Source organism: Musca autumnalis, unplaced genomic scaffold (assembly GCF_047663935.1).
Source record: "Musca autumnalis isolate F117 unplaced genomic scaffold, ASM4766393v1 scaffold_2, whole genome shotgun sequence".
Lineage (NCBI taxonomy): Eukaryota > Metazoa > Arthropoda > Insecta > Diptera > Muscidae > Musca > Musca autumnalis.
Window position 1 is genome coordinate 137,547,227 of NW_027411755.1, and position 16,515 is coordinate 137,563,741.

At 40.5% G+C, this 16,515-nt stretch overlaps 1 protein-coding gene across 1 annotated transcript in view; it reads left to right on the plus strand.

Annotated features, from left to right (window-relative positions):
• Positions 1-16,171, plus strand: part of spz4 (Spaetzle domain-containing protein 4) — an 88,646-nt gene extending 72,475 nt beyond the window's left edge. The window contains exons 2-3 of the mRNA XM_073969447.1: positions 560-2,277; positions 13,828-16,171. Of these exons, the coding sequence (XP_073825548.1) occupies positions 560-2,277; positions 13,828-14,278 (2,169 nt within the window). The 3' untranslated portion in view covers positions 14,279-16,171. The remainder of the gene's footprint in view (positions 1-559; positions 2,278-13,827) is intronic.
• The last annotated feature ends 344 nt before the right edge of the window (positions 16,172-16,515 follow it).

The window sequence follows — 16,515 nt, forward strand, 5'->3', positions numbered from 1 at the left end:
TCATTCTGACTCCTAAACATCTCGTCTTCTCTCTTCTTCTAGAGGAAAATAAGTTTATCCTCTCACTATCTCTCCCTTATACTACATGTTGCTATACTGGGTAGTTCTTCTTTTCTGTGGAAGTAGCACATCACTCTTAATTATGTCATGGGATTCCCGGTGGAGACCTTTGTTACCCACGCTAGAATTTTTATTGTCCTTCAAGCTATTTTAAAATATATTTTTTTTTGTCTGATCGTTTTGTATGAACGCAGAATTTATTTTTATCCTGGGGTTTTCTGAAGACGACGAAAATGTTTCCGAATAACCACAGACCCACAACTAAACTTAGTCTTAGTTTCGTCGCAGCTTTAAAATAGTCTATTACCTATAGGTGTCGTTGTAATTCTTCTTCAGATAAAAAAGGAAGCAAAATAAGTTTTAACCATGTCAAGAGTGCAATAACCTATGTTTAAACCTGTACTAGAAGATGACGTCGTACACTTTAAATATTTCAGAATACAGCCACTAGTATTTATTCTTAAAATTCTATTAATCTTTTCTTCATTTCTTCTTTCAGGGAAATTTAATATTCCTCCTGCTATTTGCTCTACTGATTAACGAAAGTTCGGCCTTCGGTTATGATTCGACATCATCGTCATGTAGTCCGAATACCAAGCAATCACGTCGTGGCCGTGCACAAATGTTAGCCGCCATACCTTGTGATCTCCTAACCCAGGCCTATTGTGCTCAACCAGGTTCTGCCTACCCTTGGCATGCAGTGCGGCGTTTTGTTCATGAAAATCAAGGTCTTATGAAGAGGATGTATGGTGATGTTCGCCACATATCAGTGTTACGCGATGAAATCCTGAATAATGAAATCGACATCGATGACATTGAAGCAGCCACCGAAAGATATTCGCGAGATGGTTACAATCGTCGTGCCTCGAAGCTTATGCATCATAGGGAAGAGTTTGAAAATTTCAAAGTTAACGATCGTGTCAATGATATTTTAAGGGATCCACATTTTAGGCCGGTGTCGACGACCACCGCTACAACTAGAGGTACTACCAGGAAAACGACAAGTACTACTGAACCCCCCGCTACCACATCGACAACCAGCACAACGGAAGATGTAGAATCAACTGTAATGGCCAATGACGAAGAGACTACAACAATGACCAGTAGTTCTTCATACAGCACAACAACAACCACTACTCGAGGAACAACCCAGAAGACAAATGATGTTACAAATTCGGAAATATATACAACCAATGGAGGCGAAGAAGGCGATGATATAACAAATGTAGAGATTGAAACCACAAAATCATCGGATACAAATTTATTTGAAAATCAAATCAATCCAGATGATGATGAAGATGGTGATGATCTGACCACTTCTGCAGATCGTGAAGATGAATTGGACATTGTTAATATAGAAGCGAACAGTATTTTCGAAGAGACCAGTGATGATGCCCCTCCCACCCAGCTGACTGGGGATAATATTGAAATTGTGCCATCACCTCAGCTAGGCTTGAGAAATATAACCAACGAAGCTTCAACAACCCCAAGTTCCAGTAAAACAGAAAAAACAACGGCAGGAAGCACAACCACAACCCAAGCTCCCATATCCTCAAGCACAGTCACTTCCACAACCGATGGAACCACAACCAGCAGCAAAACTACAACAACAACAACATCTTCTACCACAACCACAACACAAAAACCCGAAACAGTGGCCGAACGATCACCAGCCAAAAAAGAACGAAAACCATTTGTACCCTCATCCACGAGACTGCATCAAAGACCTCAACAGCAGCAGCAGCAACAACAGGGACAAAAAGTGGAATCCACAATTTCTGCCAAATTAAAATTGAAATTAAATCCCACCCAGGCAACTCCAACCAAAGCGGGTACCAGCACCACCTCTATTACACATTTGGATAAGGCCTCGCTAAATGCTACAACTCTAACAACTCCTCTCACATCGCTCAAAACATCACCTTTTAAAAGTCATTACAATAAAAACTATAATCGTTATACAACAACACATCATCAGAATAACAAATATAATGCGGCACCCTCAGCTGCAACGCCAGTGGCAACACCACCGGCCCAACCTATGAAACCAAATTCGGAACTTCTATTGGGTGAGAAAATACGTAGACCATCGGTTGGAAATATCACACCTCCTTCTGTGATCGCCTCTAATAAACCCATCATCAAGGAAGCTCAACTATTTCAAGATACCATGAAACAGGAAGCACCTCCGGCACCGATTCTCAATGTTAAAGGAGTGTAAGTAGATAAATTAAAAAATTGCTTTATTTTTATACCCTCCAACATATTATGGAGGGTATATTCGATTCATCGATTCACAAAGAATATTTTCTTGATATAGGAATCTGAAATTATGGAAACATGCGTCTTTTGTCTGCTGGCAGGTCAAGTTCGAATATGGGTAGCCCACGTCCACGGTCCACGTTTTGGTATAATGGTTGGAATTAGGTCCACGTTACGGAATATCTCCTATAAAACGGTATCGCTTATTTTCAGATATTTTGTGGTTTTTAGATACATTTTTAGGCCGAATAAGCTATAAGTTGGCATTAGGGGTTAGAAGGGGTCAACAAACTTTTACACAAAGGACCACGTTTAGTATTTGACACTTGAGGTTCCCAGTGGTCTCAAAACATCTCCACCTAAAATTGTCAACATAGGTCAAAGTTTTGGCCCCCATTTTTATACCCTCCTTTTCTGTTTGTAACACATCGAACTAATCATTTGCGACCATATAAAGTATATATGTATATTCTTGATCAGTATAAAATTCTAAGGCGATCCAACCATGTCCGTCTGTTGTAATCACTCTAGCGTTCGCAATAATTGAGCTAGAGCGCTAGGTTTGTGCACCCGAATGTTTTTTTCCATAGGCATTTCAAATTCGAAGATGGGCTAAATCGGCCCACGTTTTGGTATAACCCCCTTACCTCCCGATTTTCGGTATTTTGGGGATTTTAGCTACATTTGTTGACCAAACTACTTGTCCACGTTTTGGTACCGACCCCATATAACGGTCCCCCAGATCTCCGGTATATTAAGGATTGTAGCTACATTTTTGCCCGAACTACCTGTTATTTGATAGTCGAGGTGCCTAGTGATAACAAAACAACTCCACCAAAAACTGTCAACATAGGTCCATGTTTTCGTATAGCCCTCCTCCCTCCCGATTTTCGGTATTTTGAGGCTTTTAGTAACAATTTTTAACCGAACTGTTTGTAATTCGGCAGGAAGAACGCGTACCCGACGATTGGAACCTGAGCATCCTATGTCCCGTCCACAAAAAAGGAGATAAGACTGTATGCTCCAACTATAGGGGCATAAGTCTACTCCCTATTGCCTATAAGATAGTGTCAGGGATACTGTGCGAACGAATAAAGCCTATGGTCAACGAGATAATTGGACCATACCAATGTGGCTTTAGACCTGGCAAGTCCACCATTGACCAGATATTTACCCTGCGGCAAATCCTAGAGAAGACCCAAGAGATGCAGATCGACACATTTCATCTTTTTGTCGATTATAAAGCAGCATTCGACAGTCCCCTCCGATCAAAGGTATTCCATGCAATGTCTGAATTTGGTATTCCCGCAAAGCTCATCCGGCTTTGTAAGATGACTCTAACTGATACTAGGTCCTCAGTTAAAATTGGAAAGAACCTCTCCGAAGAATTTTGTACCAAAAGAGGTTTCAGACAAGGAGACAGCCTTTCGTGTGACCTATTCAACATTTTGCTGGAAAAGGTAATACGAGATGCAAATGTCAAAAGAAATGGCACAATTTACACCAATAGCCACATGTTACTTGCCTATGCTGATGACATAGACATCATGGGACGATCAGTAAAGGAAGTAACTGATACCTTTAGGAAGGTCGAAGCAGAATCTGCGAAAGTGGGTCTGGCGGTAAACGGCGAAAAGACCAAATTGATGGTGTCGACGCGCAAAGCGTCCATAGAGCTCGGACCAACCGTAGAAGTTGGTACCTACAATTTTGAGGTAGTTAAAGACTTCGTCTACTACGGCACTGCCATAAACACAACAAACAACATCAGTTGTGAAATAAGAAGAAGAATTGTATTGGCCAACAGATGCTACTATGGATTAAGTAAGCAATTTAAAAACAAAGCCACATCTCGTCAAACAAAAATAACACTATACAAAACGCTGATACTACCCGTGCTAATGTATGGCTCCGAAGCATGGGTACTTGCGCAAGCAGATAAGGCAGTGCTTGGTGTGTTTGAGAGGAAAATTCTTCGAAAGATCTACGGGCCGATTTGCGTTGACGGTGAATATCGACGTCGTATGAACCACGAGCTATATAAGCTATACAAAGACATGCATATAGTTAAACGTATCGAGATGCAACGATTGCGTTGGCTAGGCCATATCATGAGAATGAGCGATGATGAACCCGCTAAAAAGGCGTATGAATACATGCCACATGGCGGTGCACGCAGAATCGGCAGGCCTAAGCTTCGATGGAGCACACAAGTGGATGAAGAAATGGAAAGGCGCGGTATTCCAAAAAGTCAAGCGAAAAACAGAGAGGAATGGAGATCTTTTCTTAGTTCGGTCTATGGAACAAATGTTCTGTAATGGGCCAACTAAGTAAGTAAGTAAGTTTGTAATTTGGCATTTGAGGTTTCCAGTTGTCATAAAACATCTCCACCAAAAACTGTCAACATAGGTCCATGTTTTGGTATAGTCCCCAAATAACGGTACCTCCCGATGTGCGGTATTTTGAGAATTTTTGCTGCATTTTGTGACCGAACTACCTGTAATTTAACAGTCGAGGTTTCTAGTGATAACAAAACATCTCCACCAAAAACTGTCAACATAGATCCATGTTTTGGTATTGCCCCATCAGCCCCGCCGAACCTAACGCATTTTTTTCCTTGTTAGATATATTTTTTGACTTAATTTAGGCATGGGGTATCCGTGGTCAAAAAATGCCTCCACCTAAAATTCTGCATAGAAATGAAAACTATTCCATGTTAGTTCAGAATAGTTTATGGCATAAAAAGATCGGTCCGGCCGATCTTAATAATATCTCCAGTCCTAGGAATGTAGTTGCTTCTATGGGTTGTAACCACAAAGCTAATGGATTTGTGATCCTAGCTATGCTATGATAGGTTTGCTCAGCTAGGAATTTTCTCTTGTAACGCTGGACCTCTCTTTCTAGATAATGAAGATATCTCCTGAAATGCCTGGAGGGGGGTTGTCCTTTACACCATATGGTGATTAATAACACCCGAGCCAGTGCTCCAAGAGAGCATGTGATTGTGTTGCAGTACTGAAAGAATCTTTGTCTCTCTCCTTCTCTACTCTAGACATGAGTCGGCACACTGTTGGAGTACTCAGAGCGGAATTCTGAGAGATTTTAATATACTTCACGTTGGACTTATATTCGCGGATCACGCTGAATACCTTACCCCTACATCTCAGCCTGTCGCAGACCATAATGTCGCTGCATAGCTTACAATAGACTGATCTGCCAGCTAAGGACTTGAGGACCTTGTTCCTACATCTCAGCTTGAGCAGATAGCTATGGCATGCTCGGACGACGTGAACATGCTATCGAATGTGAAGCCTAGAATCATGGGAGAGGTCGGAATTCTGCTCGATATTCTGTTCTGCCCTCCAGTTGGAAAACTGTATGTGGAAATATTCTTTAGGACTCCTTCTTGAATTCCATGTATTTAGTTTGGACGGAGGTTTATATTGAAAATCCTCCAAAGGCGAAATTCTGTCCGGACCTCCAGTTGGAAAACGGAAAATCGGCAACTTTGTTCAACAAAAAAACTGAAATCAAACATTCCTAGTATGTGGAAATGTTCTTTGGGACTCCTTCTTCAATCCCATGTATTCAGTTTGAACGAGGTTTATATGGGGAAGCCTCCAGAGGCGATATTTTGTCCTGCCCTCCAGTTAGAAAGCGGAAAATCGACAACTTTGACATGACATGACATTCAACACATTGCTCACTTCTGCAGTCCATGTGGTGATCAGAGTGGCCGTAGATTTAGTGGTGGATATGAGCATATTCCAGTCAAATAGGAGTTCAGCCTTCCACAAATGACATCAGCGAAGGTAACCGAAGTTCTTGTTATAACTCCATAGGTTGTATAGCTTGTGGTTCACACGACGACGTCCATATTTACCGTCAAAATAGATTGTCCCGTAGATTTTTCCAAAATTGTTTCTCCCAAAAATACACAAAAGTACTGCCTTATCTGCTTGCGAAAATACCCATGCTTCGGACATATACGTATCATATGACTGTCTCCTTCTTGTCTTATAAATGAAGACCTGGTAATACCTGAATGGGCTTTGCGGAAATTCAGACATGACTTCGAATACCTTTAAACGACAAAATGATGTTAAATGTGGATCTGCATCTCTTGTATCATTTTCAGGATTTGCAATAAGGTTAATATCTGGTCAATATATGCTATGTTTACAGCCGCAATTATTTCGTTGGCTTTAGGTTTTGGTCGTTCACATAATATTCCGGACAGAATCTTATAGCCAAAGGAACAGACTAATGTCCCTTTCTTGTGGACGAGACATGGGTTAGGAGATGTGTAGCCACTTGTTCGACTACTCCACTCGGAGACCTTCCTGTCCATTGTGATCATCCAAAGAAGTAAGGGTTAGAATAGAGTCCTATAATGTTCATCCATAAAGATAGTCACCGGTTGTAAGATCTCATCATCCAGGCTTTTTATAAATTCTGCTGCCTTCCTGATTGTCTAATTGTATGAGTGTTCAAAACCTAGCGACTCACAGTAGACGCTTGCTCCGATACTTTCATCCATATTGGAGCCGTGGGAATAGAAGGCCAGAACGTTTAGAGGAGGGTTACTACGATTGTTATTTGAGATTACGACCTCAACATCTTTAAATATCAAGAGATAAATAGTCGCTAAATTTCCCAAGAGGGTCCACTTCAATGTCTAATCCTTTCCCCCTGAAGATATCCATGCCCATTGGTGTTGTCGCTACAAAAATTCAGTTCATGCTGCCTTAGTTCCAACGCCAGAGGTTCTGAATTGCATTCAATGTGAAGTATTTCTGAAAGCTCCCGTTATAATGCACTTTGTACCTTGCCCAGTTTTCTGGATGTCGATTTTGATCTTCTCATTCCACATCTAGCGGACACCCATGTTTGGTGGGTTCGTGTCTTCAAAAGGTACCTAGACTGAGGACAGGAGTTTAACCTCCCCCGTACCATGCTCCAATCTAACCGTCCACATGTCTCCATTACTGTTGTTAGATAGAAATGTTAAATTGTTGTTCCTCCTACCTACTAGATAAGTCCTCAACTTGTCTCAAAGACGTCGTCAAAGTTGACATTGCTTAGTCGAGAAATGTATAAGGCTCCTGAACTGAGACAATGTGTACTTCTAAATTTGTGAGGGACAAGATCAAACCAGCGGCAGCATCTTTACAATAATGTAAATTAATCCGCAAGATGCGTAGCGGTTGTCGCTTCCCTTCTCTTCCTGAGTTGTTTAAGGTGGATTTAGAGGGAACCGAATCCACCCCAAACCAAAATTCAGATTTCCCTCACGTTTCTTTAAATAACCCTCCCACTGTCCTTACAAGGGGTTAAAATAATTAATAAGGTCCAGCCAGATCTAAGGAGATCTGGATTCTGGGTGGTTTTTCAGATACAGAAGCCTCAGCAAGATTAATCCCTTCCCAATTTTCACCAATACCATTAATAGCCTGAAGAAGGAAATTTAGGCCCTCCCCAAAGTTCACCAAGGCCATAACAAGTCTGAACAAAGAAATCTCGCAATTTATTGGTTTCGAGTGTCAGTGCCTTTCGCTGATTCTCCCGTCGGGGTCAGCTCTGTCGATGATAGCCGCTCAAAGGTAGTCAGCAGGCATCATTGGGGCCGGCCTTGTGTAAGCCTTTTTTGCGACCTTGTCCATGTGCCTTGAAGGTCGCTTTTCCCGAGGACACTACTACCTCTCGGTACTGCCCAAGCAGCTCGCCTTCTATGCAGTCTGTGGAAGTTCCTAGAACCAATTTTGGATTTAGAGGGAACCGAATCCACCCCAAACCAAAATTCAGATTTCCCTCACGTTTCTTTAAATAACCCTCCCACTGTCCTTACAAGGGGTTAAAATAATTAATAAGGTCCAGCCAGATCTAAGGAGATCTGGATTCTGGGTGGTTTTTCAGATACAGAAGCCTCAGCAAGATTAATCCCTTCCCAATTTTCACCAATACCATTAATAGCCTGAAGAAGGAAATTTAGGCCCTCCCCAAAGTTCACCAAGGCCATAACAAGTCTGAACAAAGAAATCTCGCAATTTATTGGTTTCGAGTGTCAGTGCCTTTCGCTGATTCTCCCGTCGGGGTCAGCTCTGTCGATGATAGCCGCTCAAAGGTAGTCAGCAGGCATCATTGGGGCCGGCCTTGTGTAAGCCTTTTTTGCGACCTTGTCCATGTGCCTTGAAGGTCGCTTTTCCCGAGGACACTACTACCTCTCGGTACTGCCCAAGCAGCTCGCCTTCTATGCAGTCTGTGGAAGTTCCTAGAACCAATTTACTATCCGCTTCAGCCTTGCCTTTCAGGATGCAGTTGGGCTTAGAAGCAGACTCCTTCGTTAATTAATCTTTTTTGGATGTTCTTCATTTCCCTTCTGGGTTGGGTTCGACTTCGGAAGGGAGATTGACTGGACCTTTTTGCTTGAGGTCTTTTGTCAATTTTTGTCTGTCGCCGCAGATTCTTGAGAGGCTTTCGCTTAGCAGCTAAAGGGGCTGGAAGGAAGAAGTTCGCGTCCGGGTACTGGAGGGTAAGTTCTCTCGAATTTGCCAAAGTACCTGCTTCTGATAAAGAAGAGCTCCTTTTCAATGTGAAAATGCAGATCTCGTCCTACGAATTTACCAATGTCGTTTGGTTTAGGGGTATGTTCTTTGGCGTTCTTCATTTCCCTTCTGGGTTGGGTTCGACTTCGGAAGAGAGATTGACTCGACCTTTTTGCTTGAGGTCTTTTGTCAATTTTTGTCTGTCGCCGCAGCTTCTTGAGAGGCTTTCGCTTAGCAGCTAAAGGGGCTGGAAGGAAGAAGTTCGCGTCCGGGTACTGGAGGGTAAGTTCTCTCGAATTTGCCAAAGTACCTGCTTCTGATAAAGAAGAGCTCCTTTTCAATGTGAAAATGCAGATCTCGTCCTACGAATTTACCAATATACATCACAGCACGTTTGTAGAATATAGGATATAGGACCAACTGGAACTGGGATAACTGTCAGTTGAACATCTGAATCCATACCCCCTTCCTCCCAGTTACGCTCATCTTGTCTAGTAGATTTGTCTGGAATCACCATTTTCTGGAATCGTATCTCCTGCGGGTGTATATCTTGGTTCTCCTTTTGTGGAACAAAACTAGTTTGTCGAGGAGTTCTCCATTTTGTTTCTCTTAACTATCTTCAATGGTCTTCAGAGGTCCGTGAAGGTCAGCCCCGCCCACACAATCGGTCCAGACATCCTGACATTATCATCGTCTTTAAATATCGCCGATTCGTAAAAATCCATTCGTTGGTATTTTGTGCACTTGTAGCAAGTTCAGCTGTAGTTACCAAGGCATCCACACCTAAAACAGCCACATCACAATCTCTTGATCTCGACGACACATGGCTTGTGGTTTCACTAACGCTTGGTTATTTAGGCCCTGCACCGCAACTTTATTCCTTTCGTTTTACTTCCCATCGTAGTTGTACATTTTAAGGGAACTAGCGCGATACATTTTATGTCCACGAGGGATCCGCAGAGTACAGAGGAGAAAGGAACATCCCCTTTGGATTAGAATCGTTCAACTTTGAAGAGTATGTTGTGGTCGAAAGAGGCTAATGATTTATGGGACGTTGGGTCAAGTCAATATCGCTCCTTGTTTGGTCTTTAAGGGGCTATGGGAGTCGAAGTTAACATCTCTGCTTAGTCCCTTTGATCATCGCGGTAGAAGAAAGAGCTTATTAAGGTCGGGATTTCTCTTGGGAAGTTAGGGTGACTTATTTCGATCTTGCCCACCACCTTGAGATTTAACCTGAATAATATGCACTCTCTTATCGAGATGGATGAGGGTTCATTGCCAATGTGCTTCCTAAGGAAGTACATCGACTTATGGTACGCCCTCTTCTCCTCAGCTAACCGATTTGCAGAGCTAGTTGAGGCGATGTGAACGTTATTGGGGTTTTATCCTCGTTCGGTCTAGGGGGACCAGTTCTATCGGCTTCAGCCAATGGACCTTTCCTTCTGTCTGTTCGACGGTCCTGTTTTCAAGGGATTATCTGTTTCCACTGAGGCCGAGACCAGTTTATCGACGACTACAGTAGGTGGAATGACTGTGATATCGAGTTCAGCCAATGGACATTCCTTCCGTTTGTCCGACGGTACTGATTTCAAAGGATTAACTGTTTTCACAAAGGCCGAGGCCAGTTTATCGAGGACTAAAGTCGATGGAACGATGGTGGTATCAAGTTGAGCCAATGGACGGTCCTTGTTTTCAAGGGATTGGTTGTTTCCACTGAGACCGAGGCCAGTTTATCGACGACTACAGTCGCTGGAATGACTGTGGTATGGAGTTCAGCCGTTTATTAACCCTTCCGTGTGTTCGACGGTTTTCAAGGGATTTGCCGTTTCCACTGAGGCCGAGGCCAGTTTATCGACGACAATAGTCGCAGGAATGACTGTGGTATGGAGTTCAGCCGTTTATTGGCCGTTCCGTGTGTTCGACGGTCCTTGTTTTCAAGGGATTTGCCGTTTCCACTGTGTCTGAGGCCAGTTTATCGACGACTAAACTCGCTGGAATGACTGTAGCATCGATTCATCATCGGATTACCTGTCCTCGGTCCCAGCATAGGCACCACCCTGCCTGAGTCATCGGATAACCTGTCCTCTGTCCCAACATAGGCACCATCCTGGCTGAGACTCAGAACCACCGTCAGCTCCAGAAGGGCTATAAACTGTATGTTTGTTTTGACGTTTTTAGCAACATTTTCATACCGAATTAGCCATAGTTTGGCATATAAGGTTCGAACGGGTCGAAAACTTCTCCACCAAAAATTGTGGACATATGTAGGTCCATGTTTTGGAATACCCCCTATATATTGGAACCATCCGATGTATATTGAACTAAACACCTACATTTTCAGACCGAATTAGCTATAATTTGATATTTAAGGTTTAAAAAGGTAAAAAAAAACTTCTCCACCAAAAATTTGCGGACATAGATCCATGTTTTGGAATAGTCCCATATAAAACGGTACCTCCCGATTTCAGGTATTTCGAAGTTTTTAGCAACATTATCAGGCCGACTCAGTTATAATTTTACATTTAAGGTTCGAAAGAGCAAAAAAAACTTCCCAAAAAGAAATACATAGGTATTTGTTCGTTTTAAACTAAATTTTCAGACCGACTTAGGTATAATTTGGCATTTAAGGTTCAGAGGTCAGAAAAAATTCCATCCAAAATTTCGAACACAGGTCCATGTTAAGGAATAGCCCCCATATAACGTTACCACCCGATTTCAGGTATTTTGCAGTTTTTAGCTAAATTTTCAGACCGACTTGAGTATAATTTGGCATTCAAGGTTCGATGGGGTCAAAAGACTTCTCCAATAAAAAATTGTGGGCGTAGGTCAACGTTATGGAAAGGCCCCCATTTAACGATACCTCCCGATTCGTTTATTTTGAAGTTTTTAGCTACATTTTCAGACCAACTTAGCTATAAACTGGCATTTAAGGTCCTAAGGGGTCAGGGAACTTCTCATATAAAAATAGTGGACCTAGGACATTGTTTTGGTAAAGCCCGCTTATAACGGTACATCCCGATTTCAGGTATTTTGCTCGTTTTAAGCTAAATTTTCAGACCGACTTGTCATTTGAGGTTCGATGGGGTCAGAAAGGTTAGGTTTAAGGATGCGCAGACATCTATTAGTATAGGTGACTGCTTCATTCGGAGACCGTTGATCCATTGTGTTCATCCTAGGTATAGAAGTTTCTATTACCCCTGGGATGTTTGGTATTGAAAATGGGCTATATCGGTCCACGTTGTAATGTAGCCCCCATAGAACGGTACCTTCACGCCTTCATATAGCCCCCATAGAACTTTAGCTCCCTATTTCCGGTATTTTGAAGGTTGTGGCCTCAGTATTCCACCGAAATTGCTGAAATTTAGTATTTGGTCTTCATTTTGGGTATTGAATGTTCGATATGAATTTTGTCGGTATAGGTCCACGCCTTTATATAGCCCCCATAGAACGGTACCTCCCGATTTTCGGTACTTTGAAGGTCATGGCCACAATACTCCATTGAAATGGCAGAAATTTGGTATTTACCCTTCGTTGGGTTATTTCCCCTCTAAATTTGTCGGTATTGGTCCACGCCTTCATATAGCACCCATAGAACTGTACCTCCCGATTTTCGATATTTCAAAATAGGGCTTTGTAATTTGGAATAGAAGTTTCTATAACCACTAGGATGTTTGGTATTGCAAATGGGCTATATCGGTCCACGTTTTAATGTAGCCCCCATAGAACGGTACCACACGATTTTACGTATTTTGAACGTTTTAGCCTCAATATTACACCGAAATGGCTGAAATTTGGTACATAGTCTTAGAAATTTGTCGGTATAGGTCCACGCCTTCATATAGCCCTCATAGAACGGTACCTCCCGGTATTTTGAAGGTTGTGGCCACAATAATCCACCGAAATGGCTGAAATTTGATGTATGGTCTTCATTTGGGGTATTAAACGTTCCATATGATTTTTTTCGGTATAAGTCCACGCCTTCATATAGCCCTCATAGAACGTATCTCCTTGAACCACACAATACTCCATTGAAATTGCAGAAATTTGGTATTTACCCTTCGTTGGGTTATTTCCCCTCTAAATTTTTCGGTATTGGTCCACGCCTTCATATAGCTTCCATAGAACGGTACCTCCCGATTTTCGATATTTTGAAGGTTGTGACCTCAATATTCCTCCGAAATGGCTGAAATTTTGTATTTTGTCTTCGTTGGTTGTACTGGTCCACGGCTTAGTATAGTCCCCATAGAACGCTACTTCCCTATTTCCTGTATTTTGAAGGTTTTGACCTCAATATTCCCGAAATTTGGTATTTGGTCTTCATTTGGGGTATTAAACTTTCGATATGAAATTTGTCGCTATAGCTCCACGCCTTCATAAAGCCCCCATGAAACGGTACTCCCCGATTTTCAGTATTTTGAAGGTTTTAGCCTCATTATCACGCCGAAATGGCTGAAAATTGTCGGTATAGGTCCACGCCTTCAACAAAGACCTCTCGATTTTCGTAATTCTGAAGGTTGTGACGTCAATATCCCTCCGAAAGACTGAAATTTGTTACTTAGCCTTCCATGGGGTTATAAAATATTCTAGAAGAGAATTATCAGAATAGGTCTGCGGGTTCCTATATACCTCTTAATTTTTGGTATTTTGAAGGTTTTACCGAAACATCGGAGTTTGAGTCTAAAAACTTTCCGCCAGAAATATGTAGGTATAGATCGACGTTTTGATATAGCCCCCATGGAACGGTACCTCTCGAATTTCGGTATTTTGAAGGTTAGCCACATTGTTTTACCGAATTTGGTATTGGTGTTTAGTCTTCTTCATAAACGAAAGGAAACTAATTGTTCGGCCAGCCGAACTTAACGCCGTTCTTACTTGTTTTACTTATTATGTTTAGGGTGTACACTAATTTATTCCGATAGACACCACTAACCGATAATTTCTCTCCTTTCTGTCTTTTCAGCAATGCCTGTCCGGTCAAAGAAGAAGTTGTGGCTCCCTTCTGGGCCAACAATACCCGCGGCGAAGTCTTGGCTCTGCTCAATCTCTATCCATTCGAACAGTACGTACATTGGGAGAAATGTACACATGAACACAAACAAATGTATTGTCGTGAAGGTTGTCGCTGTGAACAACAATATCGTCTGCATCGTCTGTTGGCCTACGATCCTCACAATGAATGTCGTGGTATATTTTCCGATTGGTTTAGATTTCCATCGTGTTGTATATGTAAATGTTATAATATCCCGTTGGACTTTCGGGCGACATCAAGATCACCACGATCGGAGGGAGGTGTAGATGATTATCGGCATCCCATAGAAATCGCCGAGGAACAAGTTAAAAATGCCATCTATGAACATGCCACCGAAGATTGGTATCGACCAAAGGATGATTTTGATTTTTATGAGGGTTAAAAGCAGAGGAGGGTTGAGATTCTCGTTAGATGTTAATTTTTTATGTTGTTATACATTTTGTATGGTTTGTTTTTTTTTTATTATTATATTTTTAGATGCGATTTTTTAAAATATTTTTATGTAAACTAGTCCAAAAACAAAGGAAATTGTTAAAATTGTGTGTGCAACTCTCTTGGCGGGTTTCAACATTTTTGGTTGGATGATTTATTGAATGTCGAATTTAATTATCTGTAATTCGTATAATTTAGAATTTCGATTTTGTCCATTTAAAATTTAAATTATTTATGGCCTTTTTCTCTAAGACGATTCGAATTCAATTTCGTTCGAATTACTACCAAACTAACTCCTGTTGTTTTTTACTAAAATGTTTGATTGGGTACATAAGCTGCTTTGCCTGTTTGCCTTGCTTGCTTCTGATAAAAGAATAAAGAAGGCCGAGCCAATTTTCGAAATAGCTTGCCCTTTTCTTTCATATTCTTATCTGAAGCAAGCAAGGCGAGCAGGCGAGACAGCTTATGTACCCAGGCCTTTAGTGCAAACGGCCTTTGTAATTCGAATTTGTAATTTTTTAATTTTAAATGAAATTCTTTGATTTATTATGAAGATATTGCAAATTAAATTATTTCCATTTTTTAGTCGGAACCGAAAATGTTGAAAAGTGATGGGAGGGTTTTATATAAAGTATATTTACTCAAATTAATTTATTTATTTATAAGTGTAATAGGTCTATTGCCGAATGCGGTCATAACGAAAAATGTTGGGATTCCACCAATCACAAAATTAAAATAATTAATGAACGTAATTTTTAGCTGTTAAAAGTTTGTAATAACCGTCTTAATTGTTAATAAAAACGCGAACATTGTGTTATTGTAAATATAGTTGAAACGCAATTGTTGTAAGTTTTAAATTTTTGCCACTCACAGCAAAAAAAAAATCGAAAAAGAGCGTCGTTTTGTACCTTGAAAATACTTTTTAAACTTCTGACTACCTTAGGTCCCCCCACACATCACATTGTGCGAGGGAGCGGCCAGGCGAGTGAACTTAAGTTTTAAAAGATTTAGTTTTTTAAATATTATTTATTCACATATTCACCATACATATCAACGCATTTGCATTACATTAGGGTTGTGGAGACAAGTAAAACAATTCCGAAATCCAAACAAACAATGCAGTAACAATCCCAGGTTTCGTTACTCCAACCCAAAATCCAATTGGTTTAACCGTAAATTGGTTATGACTCCACAGCTCTGTATTATACAAAAAGGCCATATTAAATCTTGCATTTCTACCTTTTTCGATAAACATTTCATATTTCATATTTATTGCTCCGTTCCAGAACCTGCAAGAAGCTACTATTTTTTACTACGATAACATTTTTTCCTTTATGTTATCGAAAAAAAAAAATAGTAAAAATTAGTAGATTCTTGCAGTACTGGAACAGGCCATATATTTCATATTTATTTATGTCTAACATTTAACTTGTATATTTCCAATATCTACATTTTTTAAAACATTTGTAAATTTTAAGGCTAGTGATAATGTGATTTGTTGTCTATATCTTTTTCTGAATGTCGAATCGATAATCAAACACTTTACCCAGTGTAACTTTCTTATAAATAATGGGTACTTTACACGATATGTTTTTTACATATGGGTTGTCACTTTTTATATACAAAATGTATATGCAATGTGACAACACATATGTAATATCGAAAAATAGTTCTTCGTTGGAATGACTTTCTTTCTTCTTCAATTTTCCATTTAGAAATAATACATACGGAGGCCTTAGATTCGACAAAAAGATTCATTTGACATTCAGAAACGGATTATAAGATATTTGTTTTCTTACGATTTTGTTTATATCATAGAATTCATTTATTTATTGTAAAAATAATCGAATCAAATGTATTTATGTTAATTATTATTATTTAATATGTTTTAAATAAAATACAATAAATATTTGCATTTATATTCAAATTGTTAGTGTTTTTTATTTTTGCCACAGGATGATGCAAGTACAGTCGAGCTGGGGCTTAATTATGTGATTCGATTCGATCGAGAATAAGTTTTCGACCTGATCAAAAAAACGGCATGATAAAACTCGATCGAAATCGCTCACGCAATGTTATCGATGGCAACCGATAATCGAACTATGGAAAACTATAGGTCTGTTCGATAACTGATAAATTTGTACAAACTTTTACAAAACGCTGTTCGATAACAAACTTGTTCAGTAA